Source organism: Theropithecus gelada, chromosome 5 (genome assembly GCF_003255815.1).
Source record: "Theropithecus gelada isolate Dixy chromosome 5, Tgel_1.0, whole genome shotgun sequence".
Lineage (NCBI taxonomy): Eukaryota > Metazoa > Chordata > Mammalia > Primates > Cercopithecidae > Theropithecus > Theropithecus gelada.
In genome coordinates, this window is record NC_037672.1 from 54,665,749 (window position 1) to 54,688,022 (window position 22,274).

General features: G+C 37.4%; 1 protein-coding gene and 1 pseudogene across 4 annotated transcripts in view; one reads left to right on the plus strand and one right to left on the minus strand.

The window, feature by feature from the left end:
- The window catches only part of KLHL8 (kelch like family member 8), a 59,503-nt gene extending 37,948 nt beyond the window's left edge, over positions 1-21,555 (plus strand). For all 4 annotated transcript variants that reach the window (XM_025386682.1, XM_025386684.1, XM_025386685.1 and 1 more), the window contains 6 exons: positions 3,024-3,167; positions 4,746-4,857; positions 10,548-10,716; positions 10,925-11,084; positions 17,600-17,801; positions 18,045-21,555. In XM_025386682.1, coding sequence (XP_025242467.1) covers positions 3,024-3,167; positions 4,746-4,857; positions 10,548-10,716; positions 10,925-11,084; positions 17,600-17,801; positions 18,045-18,168 — 911 coding nt within the window. In that variant the 3' untranslated portion in view covers positions 18,169-21,555. The remainder of the gene's footprint in view (positions 1-3,023; positions 3,168-4,745; positions 4,858-10,547; positions 10,717-10,924; positions 11,085-17,599; positions 17,802-18,044) is intronic.
- Positions 13,913-14,747, minus strand: LOC112625147 (annotated as a pseudogene).
- Positions 21,556-22,274: the final 719 nt, after the last annotated feature.

Sequence of the window (22,274 nt, forward strand, 5' to 3'; positions counted from 1 at the left end):
GGCCACACATAGGAATAGCAGAAAAAGGGTGTGCATCCTGGTCTTTTATTTTAGTTAGTTTTTTTTTTTTTCTTCCATACTTTGTTCCTATGTGAACTGTATAGATGAAATACTAGTTTCCACTTAAAGAAAATCTAATCAAAGATTAACATTACATTCTGGGATTATAATCCTAGCTGTGCCATTGAACATCTGTAATTTTGGGCAAATTTTTAATCAGGACATCAGTTTTCTTTTTTCTTTTTTTTTTTGAGACCGAGTCTCACTCTGTTGCCCAGGCTGGGGTGCAGTGGTGCTTTCTCAGCTCACTGTGCCTCCCAGGTTCAAGAGATTCTCGTGTGCACCACCATGCCAGGCTTTTTTTTTTTTTTTTTTTTCCGTATATTTAGTAGAGCCAACCATGTTGGCTAGGCTGGTCTCGAACTCCTGGCCTCAAGTAATCCGCCTGCCTCAACCTCCCAAAGTGCTGGATTACAGGTACGAGCCACTGCGCCCAGCCCAACTTATAAACAAATTTCTTAATCAAGGCCTCCGTTTACTTATAAACAATTTGACTAAATGATCTTCACAGTTTCTTCCAACTTTTTTTTTTTTTATTAAAAAAATTTTTTTGAGACGGGATCTTGCTCTATCATCCAGGCTGGAATGCAATGCTGCAATCACAGCTCACTGTGCCTTGAACCTCCTGGGCTCAAGCAGTCCTCCTCCCTCAGCCGCCTGAGTAGCTGGAACCACAGGCACATGCCCAGATAATTTTTTTTCTTTTTTGTAGGGAGTGGGTTTCACTATACTGCCCAGGCTGGTCTCGAACGCCCGGGCTCAAGTGATTCACCCACTTCAGCCTCCCAAAGGGATTATGGGTGTGAGCCACCACACCTAGCTGCTCTTCCGACTTTACATTTATCTAACTTAAAATATTGAATTAGTTGAAAAAGATAGCATAGGCAGCTTCAAGGCATTCATTTATGCAGTCATTCTGCTAACATTAAGTGCCTACCATGTGAAGGGCTCTGGGTTAGGTGTAAGAAATGCAGGCACATACAGAATATAGTCAGACTTATTTTGGAATAACTTGTCTGGTCTAGGAAAATAGACATTTGAGTAAATAAATGCAGTAAAGTCTTAACAGGTGCTTTTATATCATCATAAGGTGTAATGGGACTTACAAAGAAAACAGTAGTTATTTTTATCTTGGAAGAGTCAGAAAAGGTTTCATAGAGAAGGTAAACCTTAGCCTTAGTTGTGAATAATAAATAAATGTTCTTCTGAATGCTAGTTAGGGTAAGGGTGTTCAGTTCATTTTACAATTATTGAATGCCTAGTACATGGCAAGTACTGTGCTAGTCCTTATTCATGCATGATTGCTTAATACACAGTCTTAACCTACCTTAGACTCTAGTAACAGATGTTGGCATAATGGATCATTTTAATACTATGTGTTAAATAAATGCTAATTACCAAAAGTGCTATAGGAACACGAAAGATGTATACTACATGCATAGTTGCAGGAGCATGAAGTTTAAGAGAGAGAAAGAGGGGAGGAGATTGGGTTAGATCCTGGACGACCTTTATGCTGTGATACAGTTTTACCTTGTAAGGCAGCCTTTGCTCCTCAAAGTGTGAAGGAAGTGGTCGCCCCTGGACCAGCAGCATCAGCCTTCACTTGGGAACTTGTAGGAAATGCAAATTCTTGGACTTATCTCAAACATACTGAATTAGAAACTCTGGAAGTCAGGCCCAGCAATCTGTGTTTTATGCCCTTCAGGTGATTCTGCATTACACTACACTTTTTTTTAAAAAAATTGTGGTTAAATATATGTAACAAAATCTGCCATTTTAAGCATTTTTTGTCTTACTTCTTTTTAGAGACAGGGTCTCGCTCCATCACTCAGGCTGGAGTGCAGTGTTGCAATCATAGCTCACTATGGCATCGAAATCATGGGCTCAAGTGATCCTCCTGCCGCAGCCTCCCTTGGGGTTGGGACTACAGGCATGCCCCACCACACCTGGCTAATTTAAAAATTTTTGTAGAGATGGGGGTCTTGTTCTGTTGCCCAGGCTGGTTTCCAACTCCTGGCCTCAAATGATCCTCCTGCCTCAGCCTCCCAAAATGCTGGGATTACAGGCATGAGCCACTGCACCTGCCCATTTTACAATTCAGTGTCATTCACTGAAGTTTTTAAGAAGTACTGGTGTAGGTAATGGAAGGCTATCAAAAGAGCCTTTTCGTTAGTGTACTATGTTGACAATCTGAACGCAAAAAGACAGCTTAGTATTAAGAGAGGACAGGATTTTGCAGTAGTTAGGTAATAGTTGATGAGAGCATGAACTGTTCCCAGTGGCATTGGGAATAGAGAGGAACAGATAGAACACCACAGGAAAGGAAGAGATTGTTTAGGTAGGCAAGGAGGGCAGATCCTTTTGAACTTGTTGGGTTTAAGGTGTCTGTGGGACATCAAGTGGAGATGTGGCTTAGAAATGTATATGGGAAGGTATTATGATATAGGTGGAATCTAAAACAAAGGGATGAACTTTTCCTGTAACAAAAAGCGTGTGAGAAATGGGCTAAGGATGGAACATGGAAAACATAGAAGGAAATAAATGATTGGAGATAAAAGGAGACTGATATTATAGAAATCAAGGAAGTAAGATGTTTCCCAAAAAATGGGATGATCAGCATATCAAGTGCTACAATTGTGTTCAGTAAGAAATTAACTTAGAGGTCGATTCGTTTTGTTACAACCTTAGCAAGAGTAATTTTAGACGGTATGTGAGAGTATAGACCATATTGTAGTGGGATATTAGCAAGCAGAGATAGTTGATATACCCTATTCTATGAAGGGACAGGAAGAAAATTTTATTAGATTTATAGTAACATAATAACATTAAATACTATCCAAATAACTTTTTTTTTTGTCTTTTTACTTTTACCCAAAGTTTTGACTTTCTAAATGTTTTTCCACCTTAATTTTGTTTTCCTTTGGCAGCTATGATTTATCTCTATTTTGTGGCTTTACCTTTAGGTGTGCTGTTTTGTGTAGGTGGTCGAGGTGGATCTGGTGACCCCTTTCGCAGTATTGAATGCTATTCTATCAACAAAAACAGTTGGTTCTTTGGACCAGAAATGAATAGTCGAAGGCGACATGTGGGTGTAATCTCTGTGGAAGGTGGGTCCACTTTGAAATATCACATGATCACAATGCTCTTTTAAAAATATTTCAACTTTGAGAATTTATTTTTTATACAAGAAAATGACTAAATTGTAAATTATTTTTAAATAAAATGCTTAGTGATAATTTACTTGCTTTGTGCCACAGATGCTCAGTGCGCATAATGTGGAGATGAATATCAGAGAAAAGAGATACAAAGAGTTAAAATAAACTATTCTGAGTTATATAGTTACCAAAAAACTAAACCAAGGAAAAATGTTTATTGAACCCAAATTATAATTACGTATCAGTTTTTTTAATACCCATCTTATTTTAATACTCATTCCTGAAAATGAATTAATTGTAGAATCATGGATAAATTGTCAGAAAACTCTAAAAGGTCACTTTTTTATTATAAAAATATAAATGAATTTTTAACAATATAAAAACATTTTCATAAAAAATGAAAACCGCTTGCAACATAAACACCCAGAAATAGTCACAGTTAACATTTTGGTGCACAGTCTTTCCTGTCTTTCTCTGTGTATTTTTGTTTGTATCATCTAGGAAAAAAGTTGATCATATTAACAGTTTTATGGAGATTGAGGAGGGAGGATCATTTGAGCCTGGGAGTTCAAAACCAGCCTGGGCAACGTAGGGAGACCTCGTCTTTACAAAAAAATTAAAAAATTTAGCCAGACGTAGTAGTGCATGCCTGTGGTCTCAGCTACTCAGGAGGCCAAGGTGGAAGGATCACTTGAGCCTAGGAGTTTGAGGCTGCACTGAGCAGTCATAATGCCACTGCACTCCAGCCTGGGTGACAGAGCAAGACCCTGTCTCAAAAAGAAAAACCAAACAACAAAGAAGTTGTGTGTGTATGTGTGTGTGTGTACATGCGTGCGCACACAAACCAGTTTATATATATGTATTTTTTGTTTTGTTTTGTTTTTTGTTTTTGAGATGAAGTTTCGCTCTTGTTGCCCAGGCTGGAAGGCAGTGGCGCGACCTCAGCTCACTACAACCTCCGCTTCCCGGATTCAAGCAATTCTCCTGTCCCAGCCTCCTGAGTAACTGGGATTACAGGCTTCCACCACCGCGCCCGGGTAATATTTTGTATTTTTAGCAGAGACAGGCGTTCACCATGTTGGTCTCGAACTCCTGACCTCAGGTGATCCACCCGCCTCGGCCTCCCAAAGTGCTGGGATTACAGGCATGATCCACCGTGCTCAGCCACCAGTTTTATATGTTAAAATATAACCTAATAAGAGCGTTTTTCCATTTTATTAAGCATTCTTTGAAGGCATGATTAGTGATTTCATCTACCAAGTAATAAAAAGTTGGGAAACCTAAAAGGGGCGATAAATATTAGAGCATTTACTAATAAATAACTTCATGTAGAACAGCATGTTTAGTGCAAGCTTACATTGATTTTTCATTCAGCTACTGAAATGACATTGATGATAATGTTGAACAGAACAACAATTGTTGAAAATTAACTTATGGTGACATTTTAATTATATAATGTTTATATATGTAACATTAATGTTATGAATTTATTTATTTGGAGTCAAATGAAAATACTTCTCTATTTGACAGGTAAAGTGTATGCAGTAGGTGGACATGATGGAAATGAACATTTAGGTAGCATGGAGATGTTTGATCCTCTCACTAATAAATGGATGATGAAGGCATCAATGAACACAAAGAGGTAGATCAGCATGGAAAGTTATTTTGAACTGATGGTGGAAATAAGGTTTCTTAAAATTTAAAGGCCTTATTTTAAACTTTTTTTTCTACTTTAGAAACTTTAAATACCTTCTCAAACACATTTTGTTAGCATGTCCAAGGTGATACTTTGTTACCACCTTTTATTTTTTTTAAGAGTTAAAAATGCAGTCATGTTTTAGAGTACCGTATGGTAGTCACAGTTTTCACTTATACATGAGCATTGATTTTTAAAACTTTTTATTTTGAGATAATTTTAGTTTATTCAGAGAAGTTGCAAAAATATTAAAGTTTCTGTGTACCAGTGGTTCTCAACTGAAGATGATTTTGCCTCCTCTGTGGGACACTTGGCAGTGTCTGGAGACATTTTTGGTTGTCACAGCTTGAGATGGGAAAATTGCTGCTAGCATCTATGGGAAGAAATCAGAGATGCTGCTAAAGATTCTACCGTGCACAACAAGGATCTTCTAGCCCAAATGCCAGTGGCAAAGATAATGCCAAATGCCAGTGCTGAGATGGCAAAACCTTGCCACCTACCCTGCCCCTGGCTTCCCATAATGTTAACATGTTACACAGCCATAGTGGTTATTGAAATTAGCATTGATACAGTACTATTAATCTGTAGACTTTTTGGGTCATTTTCCCCACACATCCTTATGCTTCTTATTGATTTTTCTTGTCTAATTGTATTGCCTAATAATCTAATACAGGTGAATAGTGGCAGAGACAGTAGGTGTTTTTGTCTTGTTCCTGATCTTATTAGAAAAGTATCTAGTGTTTCGCTATTAAGTAAGATACTGACTTTAGGACTAAGGTATCTATATTTTTATCATGTTAAGAAAATAGTCCTCAATTTCTCTTTTCTTCATTGATTTTTATCCTGATGAGCAGTAATATTTTAAGTTATTGCTTACATATTTATGTGCTCATTTACATATTTATGTTCTGATATTTATATTCTCATCAACATAAACTGGAATATATGTTGATTAATGTATCAGTCTAAAGGGGAGATTTTCAGTAACATACTTAGTACTCTAACCTGCTTGACACTTTCATTAATGACTTGAATACCAAATTTTTAGATATCCTAAGGTGGAAAGATCACTAAGGCATGTGACCAAATTAGGATTCCAAAGACAGAGTAGACCACATATACTCTAGACAAAAACCTAAAAAATGTTAAAATGAGAGTTACTGGTTAAAACCTGCCTTAGGTATTTTAAAAACTCAATCACATGAGCACAACATAACATGGTGGGAAATCAGGTTTTTGTTTCAAATGGAGAAAAGTACCTGAACCATTATGAAACACAGCTCTTAAAAAAAGGAAAGGAAAAAAGTGAATATAATATAGTTGCCTACATTAAAAAAAGTGAAGCCTTAGGTTAAGGGAGTTTGTAGTTTTATTGTTCTTGACACTGATCTCTCCGTATCTATAGCTGTGTTGTTGAAGTAGGATATATAACACCAGTAGGGGTATGAGAATAAAAGATTAGCGTCTCTGTACATTTTTAAAAATTTATTTTGGGTGGATGTTTTATAATGAACATAACTTGTTAGTACACTAATGTGTTTATAATTTGAAAATAAGATATATAGAAGGTGCACAAAAATGGATTGTTATAAATGTGAGAATGATAATCTGGAATGCATGTAAGAAAATTAGTAGGTTAGTAATACATCTGAAAACCATGTTGTCTACAAAAAATAGTTGAAGTGTTATGATCTGGAGACAAGAAAACTTACAGGAGTAACTAGATATTGTAAGAGGTGTATGTTGCTTTCATAGGAAGGAATAAATATTTATTTATGATTCAGTATATTAGCAGTGAAGCTAATTCCTCCCAGTGTCTGGAATTGTATTGTCAGAAAGATCACATATATTTTGCACCAAATGGGAGATTAAATTTTATTGTCTATTATTTTTCTTTTTCAACTTTATTGTTCTGTAAATGGCATGAGGATTTCAAAGACTGAGCTTAATAATTTATATGAAACTAGAGAGTAGAATAATTCTGCCTCTGTGTCAGAGTGAAAATATAATGCAAGAAGAGAAAAGAGGGCTATCTTAGTAAATATTGACAATATCGCTAAAGAGTTTCTTTTAATAAAACTGCAGGTGGGCTGGGCACAGTGGCTCAGGCCTGTAATCCCAGCACTTAAGGAGGCCGAGATGGGCGGGTTACCTGAGGTCAGGAGTTTGAGACCAGCCTGGTTAACATGGCAAAACCGTGTCTCTACTAAAAATACAAAATTAGCTGGGCATGGTGGCGAGTGCCTGTAATTCCAGCTGTTCGGGAGGCTAAGGCATGAGAATCCCTTGAACCCAGGATGCAGAGGTTGCAGTGAGCTGAGATTGCGCCATTGCACTCCAGTCTGGATGGCAAGAGCAAAACTCTGTCTCAAAACAAAAAACCTGCAGGTGAGATATATATATATATATATATATATGACATATAATGATACATACCTTAATATATATAAATGTATCACCCACGGTTTAATTAAAAGACACAAACCTGAACTAGTAAAACCATACCTCAGACATTGTGGCTTATATGGTTGGCAAATTAGCACCATTCTGTAAGAGTTAAAAATGACTTGTTATCAAAATGAGCAATTAAAAACTAAACCACACATGGGGATATGTTGCCTCTAATTTTCTGTTTTTGAATAATATGACAATATTTTCAACTAGTTTTTGCTTCATGTGTGAAAGATTAAAAAGAAATGTGAAGACATTTTAAGGTTTTTTCCCCCTCGTGAGAAAGAATCCTAGAAAAAAAAAGGCTAGTCTTAAACTGTTATCTCCCACTGTCTACAAATGACATTTTAATACTTTAATAGGGAGTGATTTATACTATGTGATAACTACAATGTGAGCTATACAGAGGCAGAGACATTGGCTATGTTTTTTACTGCTGGTAGCAAAAAACAAAGTGGTATCTTTACCACTTGGTATGTCTTGTGGTGGGCATTTACAACTTTTTTGTTGAATAGGTACGTGAATCTTTAGACATACTGTCAGGATGATGGGTTTCAACAGACTCACAGCTTGAACAAACATCAGTGTCCATTTCAGTGGAAAGATGAAATAAAAAAGTAAAGATAACTGATATTTCACATGTGAAAATTTATTGAAATGCATACTAAAAAGATGATTTGGGGGTATATAAATTATAAACAAGTAATATGACAAAATAATTGTAGCTCTGTTATTTTTCACACAGATTGTAAATGCTCAGGGCATGTTTTAAAAGATTACAGAAATTCAACTGCTGTTTTGCTAGAGAAGTTTCATCCAATCTTTGGCAAAAACCGACATAATAACAGAGATACAAGGATTAAAAAAGTACTTTGGGATTTTTATCTCCCATTTTATAGGATCAGATTTCTCTTTTCAGAGAACTTCTGCATACAAAATGGAGAAGGGATTTGAGGATGACCAGAGTGAAAACAGTCTGACAGACCAAAAAGAGTTATTGTAATTCTTCATCCCTTGATGTAAAGAAATAATGGTGGCTTGGACTATATTGATAGAAATTGAGACAGAGAATAGAGGACATATTTGAAAGATAGTTCAGAGGTGTAGAGTCAAAAAGACTTTATGATAATTAGAAAGAACAATTAGATAGAGGCAAAGATGATTCTTCAGTTTCTGCCTTTAGCAACTGGATAGGTAGTATGATTTCTGAATTAGGAAAGCAACATGGTGAACGGGATAAAATTTTTGCTTGTTTTGTGATGGGGGTGTATTAATTTTCTGTGTCTGTGTAACAAATTGCCACCAATTTAGCAGCTTAAAATAGCACCCATTTATTAGCTCACAGTTCAAAAGTGATACAGATTTTGCTGGGCTTTCTACTTAGGGTCCCACAAGGCCAGAATCAAGAGGTTGGGCTAGGCTTTTATCTGACGGCGCTGGGGAAGAAGCCACTTCCAAGGCCATTTAGGTTATTGATAGAATTGCGGCTATAGGACTGAGTTTCTCATTTTTATTGGCTGTTGGCTACGAGACACTGTCAGATCCTTTCCACACGTCACCCCCCCCCCCACACCTTCAAACAAATAGTGGCACACTGCATTCACCTGGTTTTTTGAATTTCTGACTACCAGCTGGAGAAACCTCTCTGCTTTTGAAGGTTTGTTTGATTAGATTAGGCCCACCAAGGCCACCTCCATTTTGCCATATAATGTAGCATAATCATGAGAGTAACACCAGGGGCTGAAGGTCATGGGGGATAGGGAGTATCTTAAAATTCTGCCATCACAGGGAGGTGGGCAGTGAGTTTCATTTCAGATTAAAGTTAAGGTTGAAGAACCAGCAAGACAGATTTGAGATAGAAATTGGGTATATGTCTGAAAATATATATCTGAATTATCACAAATCTGTGGAAAGAATGGGATTGCTTAGGGAGAGAAGGTATAGAGTGACCCTTAGGGAGAGAAGGTATAGAGTGACCCTTAGGGAACTTTATAATTTAATGATGGAGTAAAGAAGGTACTGATAAAGGAAGCTGAAAAGCACTAGCCAGATAGGAGTGGACTAAAATGTGTGATGTTATGAAAACGAAGACAGTTTTGAGGAGTAGGAAGTAAGCCAATAATGTTGTCTGCTTTTGTTGTTTGAGGGGAGGGACAATTATTAGGCATACTTACTTTATTTCCCTGACCTAACATCCTTACACTCTAGAGAACACATGTACTTGTTCTCACACAGCTGAACATTTTTATAAGCACAGTATGTGGTAAGTCATAGCTTTATACCCAAGAGAAAAGAGGTTGAGGAGACTGAAAGTGAATGATAACATTATCCTTAATAATTCTTTTGTTGGATACTCTCTGGTAAATTTTGAGTTGGAATCTCAGTGAAGCAGCTGCTTTCTCGGTAATAATAAAAGCTAATACTTCATAGCACTAAATATGGGCCAGACATTGTTCTTAGTGCTTTACCTGTATTAAATCATTAATATCAGCTATGTCTCAGATGAGACATAAGGTAGTAGAGGTTTATAAATTATCCAAGCTAGTGACAAAATAATAGTTTGATAATAGTTCAACTTTTGATTGGTGCAATGTGTTTTTTAAGAAATTGAGTTTTTTTTCTGATCACTGTTAAATAAATCAGCTTTTAACATGGGCTAAGTCTCTTACTTTCAAAGAGAAGTAAATACCCTTCAGAAATAAAGGAATGTGACATACAACCTGTAATATAAAATTTAATATTCTTTTGTGTGGTATAATGAAACCCTGCAACAAAATGAGCTCTGTAATTGCATGGATTTGTAAGTGAGATTGGCTTCTGACCTCCACTGCAAAACTTCTCTGTCAACTCATTAACCTCTCAATTATGCAACTGTGTGTGCACTAATTGAGTATTTTGGACTCTTTTATACTATTTTGTTGGGTTATATTTTATTTTTTTGAGTTTAAAGTAGCCTGTGTAGGCTATGCACTGTTCAACTTTAGGGGGCAGTATTCACATAGAGTTGCAGTTTGGCAATTCTGTAGCCATCTAGTCAAAAGCTTTTATAAATCTAAAGATAATGGAAACAAACTATACTGTTTGAAGGTTAACATGATAAAGGATTTGCATTAGCACAATATTTTATATGACTTTTTTCCTGGAAACAAACCCATTTGCTAAAGTATGTTTTATTGTCTTTGCAGGCGAGGAATTGCCTTGGCTTCCTTAGGAGGCCCAATTTATGCAATTGGAGGGTTAGATGACAATACTTGCTTCAATGATGTGGAGAGATATGACATAGAATCTGATCAGTGGAGTACAGTGGCACCAATGAATACTCCCCGTGGAGGAGTTGGCTCTGTTGCTCTAGTAGTAAGTTATATGGCAACTTGCCATTAAGTTACATTGTATCACATTCATAACCAAAATAAGGAAAGGTCCAATATATCATCACCAGTATGAAGATATTATATACCATATTATTTCATGAGATACTGCCTTGTACCTTCTAATTTACCATTAGAACAATATATAAGTAAATTCAAAATCTAATGTGTTTTGTTTGACTCTCTTCATTTAGAACCATGTTTATGCAGTAGGTGGCAATGATGGAATGGCTTCTTTATCTAGCGTGGAGAGATACGATCCACATCTGGATAAGTGGATAGAAGTTAAAGAAATGGGTCAACGAAGAGCAGGCAATGGAGTTAGCAAGCTTCATGGTTGCTTATACGTAGTTGGTGAGTAAATGGGTATTTCTCTAATATATCAGTATATACAATGACAAGTGTCATATAACAGAGTAACAAAAATTACATTGCATTTAGCCTTAAGTAGAATCAGTGCTGAAATGTGCTTTTGAATTCTTTCTTATAAAACTTTTGTTTATAATTAACAGAGAAGAATGGTACGTGTTCAGTCTGATGCTTTTGAATTCTTTTTTTTTTTTTCTTTTTTAGAGGGAGACAGTGTCTTTCTGTTGCCCACGCTGAAGTGCAGTGGCACAATCGTAGCTCACTGCAGCCTTCAAATCCTGGGCTCGTGATCCTCCTGCCACAGCCTCTCAAGTAGCTAGGACTACAGGCCCATGCTATCACACCCAGCCAGTTTTTTTCTATTTTTTGTAGAGATGGGTCCTTGCTGTGTTGCCCAGGCTGGTCATGAACAACTGGCCTTAAGTGATCCTCCTGCCTTGGCCTCCCAGAGTGCTGGGATTACAGGCATGGGCCACCATGCCTAGCTGAATTGTTAAGGTCACATTCATAATTTTTGTTTAAATCTTCATCTTTCATGTTTAAAACATGTACAACCTTATTTTTCTAAGAGTAATAAAGTTATTTAAAGAAGGAGATTACATTTAAATAAGGTATATGTTTTTAAATGGAAGGACACAGATAGAATGTGCTTTGCTACAATAAATTTTAAAAGGTCTAAGATTTGTTTTTCTCAGCCTCATTTCAAGGGAAATTATGTTGAATGCTTCAAGTAAGCCAGTAGGTATTTATTTATTTATTTTTGAGATGGAGTTTTGCTCTGTCACCCAGGCTGGAGTGCAGTGGTGTGATCTCAGCTCACTGCAACCTCTGCCTCCCATGTTCAAGCGATTCTCCTGCCTTAGCCTTCTGAGTAGCTGGGATTACAGGTGTGTGCCACCACGCCCAGCTGATTTTTGTATTTTTAGTTAAGACAGGGTTTCATCATGTTTGCCAAGCGGATCTCGAACTCCTGACCTCAAGTGATCTGCCTGCCTTGGCCTCCCAAAGTGCCAGGATTACAGGCATGAGCCACCGCACCTGGCCTAGGTATTTAATATAAATAAAGGTCATGTCAATGTTTATATTGCTTTTTTTTTTTTTTTTTTTTTTTTTTCTTTAAAAACTTTTTTTTACAAACCCCCATGGGGGGTTAATGTTTAACCCCCCCAAAAAAAAAAAAAAAAAAAAAAAAAAAAAAAAAATGACATTGCTAACAAGATCAAGGATAAAGGTACAGACCCAATAAAGATTGTGTCTTGAAAAAGAAGGATATAAGCCGGGCGCGGTGGCTCACGCCTGTAATCCCAGCACTTTGGGAGGCCGAGGCGGGCGGATCACAAGGTCAGGAGATCGAGACCACGGTGAAACCCCATCTCTACTAAAAATACAAAAAATTAGCCGGGCGCGGTGGCGGGCGCCTGTAGTCCCAGCTACTCAGGAGGCTGAGGCAGGAGAATGGCGTGAACCCGGGAGGCGGAGCTTGCAGTGAGCCGAGATTGTGCCACTGCACTCCAGCCTGGGCGACAGAGCGAGACTCCGTCTCAAAAAAAGAAAAAGAAGGATATATATATATATAATATATATATATTTTTTTCTTTAAACTAAAACTCTCCAGTGTTGCAGAAAAAAATATTATAAAGTGATTTCAGTCCATAAAAAACAGCATGTAGCAAGTTTGTGCTATCTTAAAAACCCCAACTCAGGATAACCCTAGGAGAAAATCACCTCCCCCCATTAAAGAAGATTCTCTTTTCTGTTCTTTCTTGTCTAAATTTCACTGCTTATTCCACAAAACGCCCAAAGAATAACAAGACTCAGCTCACATCCCTCGGCCCTTGTCTGTTAAGACCAACACCAAGGGCTCTTCCTTAGGAGTCTTCACCTCTGCTACAATCAGAGAATTGAGCCCTAATTTCAGGGCCAGTTTTCTAGAAACCTGCAAAACCTTCATACTTCCTTCAAGGAAGGACCTGAAGGCCCCTTGAAAGATCAAGGGGGCAGTGTACTTGGCACAGACTGGAATGCCTGCCAGGCTGGGAAAAGGGAGCCTTTCTATGCAAAAATACCCCCTAAAACACTTTGTAGTTGAAAGTCTAACCAGGTGAAACCAAGTACCAGCAGGCACCAAACTATGGTTCTACCTAAAAGGTATACATCTTCCCCACTTTAACCATAAAGGTAAGGGGTCGGGGGGTAGCAGGATAAGGAGAGCCAAGTGAGCATTTGACCTCATCTGTCTTCTGAGAAGTCAGCATATTTTAGGCTGAAGCCGTGTTGTAGAGACATTTGGCCAAAGGATAGCCTTTGCTATGTGTGGCTACATAAAGCTGCCATTTCTGGGCAACTTGGTTCATGGCTGCTTTATGGAAGCTTTACCACTTGCGCAGAGTATTTAAGAATTAATAGGGCCAGGCGCGGTGGCTCAAGCCTGTAATCCCAGCACTTTGGGAGGCCGAGACGGGCGGATCACGAGGTCAGGAGATCGAGACCATCCTGGCAAACATGGTGAAACCCCGTCTCTACTAAAAAAATACAAAAAAAAACTAGCCGGGCGAGGTGGCGGCGCCTGTAGTCCCAGCTACTCGGGAGGCTGAGGCAGGAGAATGGCGTGAACCCGGGAGGCAGAGCTTGCAGTGAGCTGAGATCCGGCCACTGCACTCCAGCCGGGGAGACAGAGCGAGACTCCGTCTCAAAAAAAAAAAAAAAAAAAAAATTAATAGGAAAAATTTCAGTTTGATTTTGTAAGTGACAAATACTTTAACAACAGCTTCTCAATAACCACCAATGGAGACAGGCTACCCCTCAGCTCAGGATCATAGCTCTTTCCAGTCAGTGGGCTTCTTGCTAGACTTCTGCAGGAGCTCATTGGTCTTAGAAAATTGTCTACATCCAAAGAACTCTCTGTACACGGGGAGGAATGAGCCATCTGCAGCACATGGTGCTGCTTCCTGTGCATGGCACTGTCCTCCTTCTTAGCATAAGAGCCCCAGAGCAGAAAGACAAGGCCATTCCAATTCTGATTTAGCCAGGACACAGCTGCATTGGTAAGTTGCTCCCAGCCTCCTCCTTCCTTATGAAAATTGGCTTGATGGGGCAGAACAGTGAGGACACCCTGGAGTAGGAGAACACCTTATTTGGCCCACTCAGATAAATCTCCATGACCTGGATGAATAAAACCATCCATATCTATAGATGGCTCTTTATAAATGTTTTCCAAACCTGGCAGAGGTGGAACAGGTCTATGAACACTAAAGCAGCCCATGAACTTGATTCGGTCTCTGATATGGATCCTGTCCTGGGATGACAACCTTCACATCTCTTATGTCACACATCTAGATCCAGGTGAAGACTTAGTGTGGGGGTGGGTAAACAGTGTAATGTTTCCTTTCTTCTGCAGCAAACCTATTACCTTGATAAAACACGTTTCCCAAACTCTGTTGAGGTGCTGCTTCTAACTCTCACCAAAGCCCATGGACACGTTACAGGCCATGAGTCTGAGTAGGGCCGCAGCCTCGTTGCTCTGGATACTGACCAACTGCCCAGTGGCAAAAAGGGCAGCGTCTTGGGCTTGTCCTGTCTGGCTGGGGCCTTCTTGGCGGGACCGGCCCCCGCTTCCTCACTCTCCTCCTGAGACGGTCCCCAGGTCATCCGTCTCAGGGCTGCAGGCACATTGCTTCCTGGCGGGGCTGCGGGAGCGAATGTGCACCACCTGGGGACTGCAAGACTTGCCCTGGCTGTAGTGTTCAGTAATTGGTCTATATTGCTTTTTGACTTACTGAATTGCAGAGTTGGGAGGAACATTAGATCAGTGCTTTCTCAGATCATAATGTGCATATGAATAATCTGGAGATCTTGTTATATTGCAAAAGAGGGGCCTAGTTTCTGTGTTTCAAACAGTTCTCAAGTTATAGTGATGCAGTTTCAGGTTCACACAACATACTTCCAGTAGCAAAGCTTTAAATGATTATGAAACGGGAATAATGCCTATCTTTCAGTATCATTTTAAGAATTAGAGATAATACATGTTAAGCATTTCAAAGTGTGTCTGGCACTTTGTAGTTCCCCAATACATGATTAGCTATATTGTGATTAGTAATACCTTCCTTTATAGAGGAGGAAATGAATTCAGAGAAGTTGTCACTAGCAAAGGTCATATTTGTTCATATATGTTGATGTAAATTGTTTGTGTTACTTAACATATTTCTTATGAGGATGCTGTGTTTAACATATTTCTTATAAGAGAATGCATGTAAATATCTATAAGTAGCAGAAGTAATGCTGAATCTTTCAGTGCTCATGTGTATTAAGGAAGAAGGGAAATAACATAATTTACCTCTACATCTTGCCTGATCTTCACAACTGTAAGGTAGTCAAGAGACTCAGAGAGAATGAATAATTTACTCACGGTCATGCATAAATAAATGGCAAAGCTGGAATTTGAACTTGGGTCTGTGAATCCAAAGTTCTTAGGTTACATCATTGCTACCTCTCACAGCTCCCTGTCTACCACAGGCATTGACATATGTTATATGTCGACAGGAATAACATTGTTGCTGTTACTTTTTTAATCTTTTGGACCCTTATAATTAGAACAGACATGGTAAAAATAAGAATGATTCAGGTTGAACATTAAAAAAATCTTGGTCATTCAAGTTCTACTTAAAACAGGTACAACTGATCTGAATAAGAAAAATTTGAAGGTGTGGGCATGTCTGACATCCTAATTGCATTTTACTTTTTCTATCCCTGGTTTGAATTCTTCATTGTAATATGTTTTTATGCATTATTTGGGGAAATGATAGGGAACTAGTGAAAAAGAAGACTATGGAAAAAGACTATATAAAATATAACTATCAAAAACTTGGTCAGGTGCAGGGATTACCCGGGTAATACCAGCATTTTGAGAGGTGGAGGCAGGAGGATCATTTGAGGGCAGGTGTTCAAAACCAGACTGGACAACATAGTGAGACCTCATCTCTGTTTTAAAAAAATAAAAAAAAAAATTAGCCAGGAGTGGTGGCATGTGCATATAGTTCCAGCTACTTGGGAGGCTGAGGTGGGAGGATCGCTTGAGCCCAGGAGGTTGACAGTGCAGTGAGCTGTGATTGTGTTACTGCACTCCAGTCTGGGCAACAGAGTGAGACCCTGTCTCAAAACAAAACAAAACAAAAAATTAAAAAAACCCCTTAATCTTCTACATTAGCATGAGCAATAATTAAAACCAAACCCTTTATTATAATGAAAAAATGTTTTCTGTAATGGTTGTAATGGCAGTGACACTATACATTTGTCAGAATTCAGATAAAATTGGTGAATTTCATTTTAATTGATTTAATAAAATTAAACCCATTAGAGAAGTTGACTTGAATTTTTTTTTGTGACCTTGTTTTGTGTTTGTTTTTTTTTTTTTTTTTTTTTTTTGAGACGGAGTCTTGCTGTGTCGCCCAGGCTGGAGTGCAGTGGCGTGATCTCAGCTCACTGAAAGCTCCGCCTCCTGTGGGTTCACACCATTCTCCTGCCTCAGCTTCCCGAGTAGCTGGGACAATAGGTGCCCACCACCACTCCCGGCTCATTTTTTGTATTTTTAGTAGAGACGGGGTTTCATCGTTTTGTTTAGCCAGGATGGTCTCCATCTTCTGACCTCATGATCTGCCCGCCTCGGCCTCCCAAAGTGCTGGGGTTATAGGCGTGAGCCACCGTGCCCGGCCTCTGACTTTGTTTTTAAATAGATTGATCATAATATCAGCACTTTCTATTCTCAATAAATTAGACTGTCACCAAAGAAAGCCATTATATTCATTTAGACTTGGAGCCTAAAAAGAGACACACTTGTTTTTAAAGGAAGGAGCACTATTGAAATAACTGTGTCTATAACCTCAGGAATAGATTAAGTACATTGTTAGAATGAGCTATAGAAAGGACTGCTATCTTCTAGAATATGTAGCAGGAAAATGTTGTTTTGGCAAAAATTGGTGAGAATTCAGTCATAGTCCATCTCTGTAATTATAATGGCGATTATAGTTTCCAATTAAGGGAAACAATTGGAAAACTTTTTTATCTGGATGAATCACATGATTCAGTTTATTCCTTTCTTATACCTTCTTACTGTTTAAGATATAATACACAGAGAAGGAATCTCAGTACTGTCTTGCTTGTCTCTAGATGGCTAAGGACAAATTTATGAATGTTTGTGTTTTTTTTTTTTTTTTCTTTTTCTCTAAATTATCTGCTTAGATACAGGGACTCCAGTTTTTCCCTAATTAGAAGATCTTTAATCCTAGTGTTGAGGAAAATGTCACTTAATCTTACGTTGAATTGTAGACAATGTCTAATAGTAGTTGTTGGTGGTAGACAGGTATTGGATGAATTTTTTAAAAAAATTTTCTCTAAACCATTCTAAAATGATTTTAAAAGATTGGGGTGTAAAGCCCATTGAATTGAAATTTAATACTTAATTTCTAAGAAATGTAATGCTGTTTTTAAAATATTTCTTTACATAGGTGGTTTTGATGATAATTCTCCTCTGAGTTCAGTTGAGCGGTACGATCCCCGAAGCAACAAGTGGGATTATGTGGCAGCACTTACTACCCCCAGAGGTGGAGTGGGAATTGCAACAGTGATGGGCAAAATCTTTGCAGTTGGTGGTCATAATGGCAATGCATACTTAAATACAGTAGAAGCATTTGATCCAGTGCTGAATAGGTAATTTACATGTTGTCTCTGTGCTTTATAGTATCTTCTGGTATAATAGTAGATTACTCCAGAGTGTTAGAATGTTGCTAGTCGTAGTTAATACTAGGCTTTGGGATATCTTATCTCCCACTGGAAGCTTGCTATCCTTCAAAACCAGTCCCACATAGGGAATTTTTGTCTTTGGTTAGTATTTTGAGTAAAGTAAATTATGCTTTGTTTTAAGATAACATTTTATCTTCTCCGTCTTTTCAGGTGGGAGCTTGTTGGATCTGTGTCTCACTGCAGAGCTGGAGCAGGCGTAGCTGTGTGTTCCTGTTTAACTAGCCAAATTCGAGATGTAGGTCATGGATCCAATAATGTGGTTGACTGTATGTGATTTGAGTTCTGGCCACCAACAATTTAGTCATATCTGATAGGTACAAAAGAAAACCAAGATTTTGATATGACCACCTTTCAACACTTTTTACTACAACTAGAGTCTTATGTAAACGTTAACTGATGTATTGTGACTAAGTACAACTTTTGGAATGATACCTGAAGAATTATTAGTAATAGAATTAAATTTGATATTTCCTGCTTTTGCAAAAAATGGAGTAGGGAAGGAAGACAGTCGAACTTAAAACCATACCTACCCTGAAAAATGCTTAAAGTAGTGCCAAAAATCTTGAAATCTCTCTCTCTCTCTCTTTTTATTTGGATGAATCAAAATGTAATTTGTTGAGTTTTGCCCTTTCTTTTGCCTAAAGATGTTAACTTCAGGCAGTGGATTTTTCCTAGAGGAGAGATTAGTACCTATTCATTAACACAAGGATACATAAAAGACTGCCCCTTTTGAAGATCATTTCTACTTGGTGCTGATGCATTTATGTCTTGCTTTTTTTTTTAGGTGGTGATTTTTCAATTTATTTTATATTTACAGAAGTAGAAAAAATGTTCTGTCTTTTTGAGTGCCACTTGGCTGCATTTTCAGAAGCTTATAGGCTATAAGAAACCTTTAATTTCAGTTTGAATTGCTAGGACACCAAAAGACCTAGCTGGGCTAACGCCATCCAAATGATTTTACAGTTTTATTTTTTCATCTTTTGCAAGAAATATTTGTTACATAATCAAAAGGTGAACCAGAGGAAACGTTGAACAAGGTTTTAGATCTGATGTTAGTCTGGCACCCAGTTGAGAGACCTTGAGAAAGAATGATGCAGATTACATGACTCTAATGTGGGCAGTCTGAAAATATCTTTAACTCTCTTCTTTGATCATTTGATTTTGGATCCAAGATTTATCAACTCTCTATTTTGCTATTTGCCACCATCCTGGTTTTTCTGACTGTACAGAATCTGCATTTACTTATTATCAGAAATGAATGCATTTTTACAAAAACCCTTTTGTAGACTGTAGTTTATTGATTAGTTCAAGCCCATCATGAGCCAATTAAAAATATTGTTGGTAAAAACAGATTGAAATTACTGTTTTTATCATATTTAAATCCCTCTGGTGTATTTATTGAAATTTAATTAAAAATATTTCTACATATCGATTTGAAGCCAGGATATTGATGGAAACAGCTCTTCAAATTTTTACTAGCATTGTAAAATGGCCTATTATATGTATTTTTTTATAAGTATTTAGCAAGAACATGAATATGTTTTATTTTGTATTTGCAGTGCAATTTGGCATCTCTCTTCCAGGTCTTCCTAAGTTTTTGTTAGTTGTGTCTTTGAATTTATTGTAGTTCACTGCTCGTCAGTTATCTGGTTCATAAGGAAGCGGGGGCAGTGAAAAACACTTCCTTGATCCATCCAGCCCTAAAGTTCATTGACTGATAGCTCATGTATCTTATTAAATGGGATTCTGGACTTGTATAGTAGTGTGGAAAGCCACATCACAAAAGCCAGTGCCTATTGAGTATATCAAACCAAAAAAAGAAAAAAAAAAGTTTTAAGAGGGGGTCAGGCTGGCAGATAAAATCTCTTATGAAGCAGATTTAAATCCAGTAAGCTATTTTTTTCTACTGTCACCTATAGGCAAGTTCATAAGTCATTGCTGGATCTGAACCAGTGTTCTCTTGTGTCAGTACAACCATATTTCAGTCAGTCCAGAGGCAGTTAACCCTGTAGCACTTAGTAGACTGTGACAACTGGCTGGATGTGGAGAATAAGTGTCAAAACCTGGCTTCAATGTCTATTTCTCATGTCTAATGGAGTTCTTAAACAGTGCTTGTTTAGCTGTGGTTACTAATATGTTTGTTATATTTATTTTTGGGAAGAGGATCTTGTTATTGTTTCCTGAGATTATTTAAAATGTTTTTGCTTTGACATATTTCTGTCTTTGTTATATGTAAGGAGTTATAAGGGTTATTATATTTTCATTTCGGGTTTTTACTATACAGTGGTTATCTAACATACTAAGTTGGAACCCTACCTACCCATAAAATATGAAATACTCAGAAGTAAAGTGTATGGGCAATCAGAAGCATAGCCTTGAAGGACCTGACAGCAGTATGAAAAGATAAATAGGCCAGGCATGGTGGCTCACACCTGTAATCCCAGCACTTTGGGAGGCTGAGGTGGGTGGACCACCTGAGGTCAGGAGTTCAAGACCAGCCTGACCAACATGGTGAAACCCTGTCTCTAGTAAAAATACAAAAATTAGCCAGGCGTGGTGGCACATACCTGTAATCCCAGCTACTCGGGAGGCTGAGGCAGGAGAATTGCTTGAACCCAGGAGGTGGAGGTTGCAATGAGCCGACGTTGCGCCATTGCACTCCAGCGGGGAAACAACAGTAAAGCTCCATCTCAAAAAAAAAAAAAAGATAAAAAGATAAATATAATCAATATGTGCACAGTTTTCTTTATCAGGCAAAAACGCATTTATTGAGACATGAAATGAGAATCAGGCTGAAGGAATCATGCAGCTGAAAGCTGATTACAGTCATAGAAATGAAGAGATGAAATATTCAAATATTCATTCAAAGAAGATGGCTACTTTATTGTGAGACTTACCACTTTAACCTCATATGTTAACAGCACCTACCAAAAAATGATATGAAATAGAGCTAAAATACTGAAATTGTAAATGGTGAAAAGAAATCATGAAAATTTATGTGTTATTTCTTCAATAAATATTTCTAGGTGCTTTGTGATTCTTTCATTTAGTTGTTAAAGCCATTGCTTTACTATATTGCACTGCCACTTTAAAAACAACTTACTTGACATTGTTTTTGACGGATTTCACTATATTCTTATGTAATTAATTGATTATTTCTAAAATATTTGAATAAACTTTATACTCCCTCTAAGGAGTATTTTATTCATTCTTTTAATTCCCCAATGAACTTTGAACTTACAGTGCTGTTGAATGCCTCGGTAAGGACTTGTTGAAATTGCATAAACTGTTCTTGTAAATGGTAAACTTGAGAATTTTTTTTGCTTCTTTTTTCTCTGTGTCTTAAAGAATGCCTTTAGAATCTAATTCATGTTGTATCAGTTAAGAATGTTTCTGTGGTTTCTCATATCAGATGTGTAAAGAAATTATTATTGGGGTGCTGTTGGCTATGTCTCTTTCCCCTTCATGTAAAATTCCAAGTGTCAGTAAAACTTCTCTGTAATATTTTCTTAAAACCATTTATAAATTTGTGTTATAATACTCCAGCAAATCAATGTAATAAATGGTCATATATATCACCAATTATTGATATCAAAAAGTTGGGGTCACATCAGTGCTATTTATTTAATTAAAATATATGGCATATTTCTATTAGCACAAACTTCTTTCTGTAAGGTCTGTGTAACTGCTTCTCATCATTATTTGATTGCTGTTGTGGGATCCTGTCAAAACTGTGTAATTGTTTATTCTCCATTCCTCAAATACAAAATTCAGTAGGTTGGCTGTATTTTTCTCCTTATATAAAGGATCTTTATGTTTAACTGAAAATTTTAGAAAGCTTTTCGTTTTCCCTTACAAAAATGAAAGGTTGAAGGTAACTGATGTAAGTAGTTTCACTGATCTTAAGTAGTTGTCTCTTCAGTAATTTCAGACTTGTACTATATAGAAATGAGACTACACATTAGGATGACTGTTGTCCTTCCAAGTAGAAACCTTGCAAAGTTGTAGCTTCTGCAAAGTTATAGCTGTATTAAAAAAATTAAGGTTGCCATTGCTAAAACTTCTTTTGAAACTCATCCTTGAAAATAGCCTGAAGAGATCATTTGTAAGTCACTCAAAAGAATTAGTCTCATCATAGTCATGTGTTAATTTTGACCAAAATCTTAACTTGATTATTCATCAAACATGATTGAAAATATTTCATGTCTATTTTCATAGATAAAATCTACTTTCAAAGAATTAAGGTTTTTCCTCTACTGGTAAAAATGTTTTCAACACTAAACAGTTTGAATGAAATATTTCTAAAATCATCCTGAGCAATGGCAAGGTCAGTGAAAGAAGTGTATAGTCTCTTTGAGGGGCAACCTTATTTGAATGCAG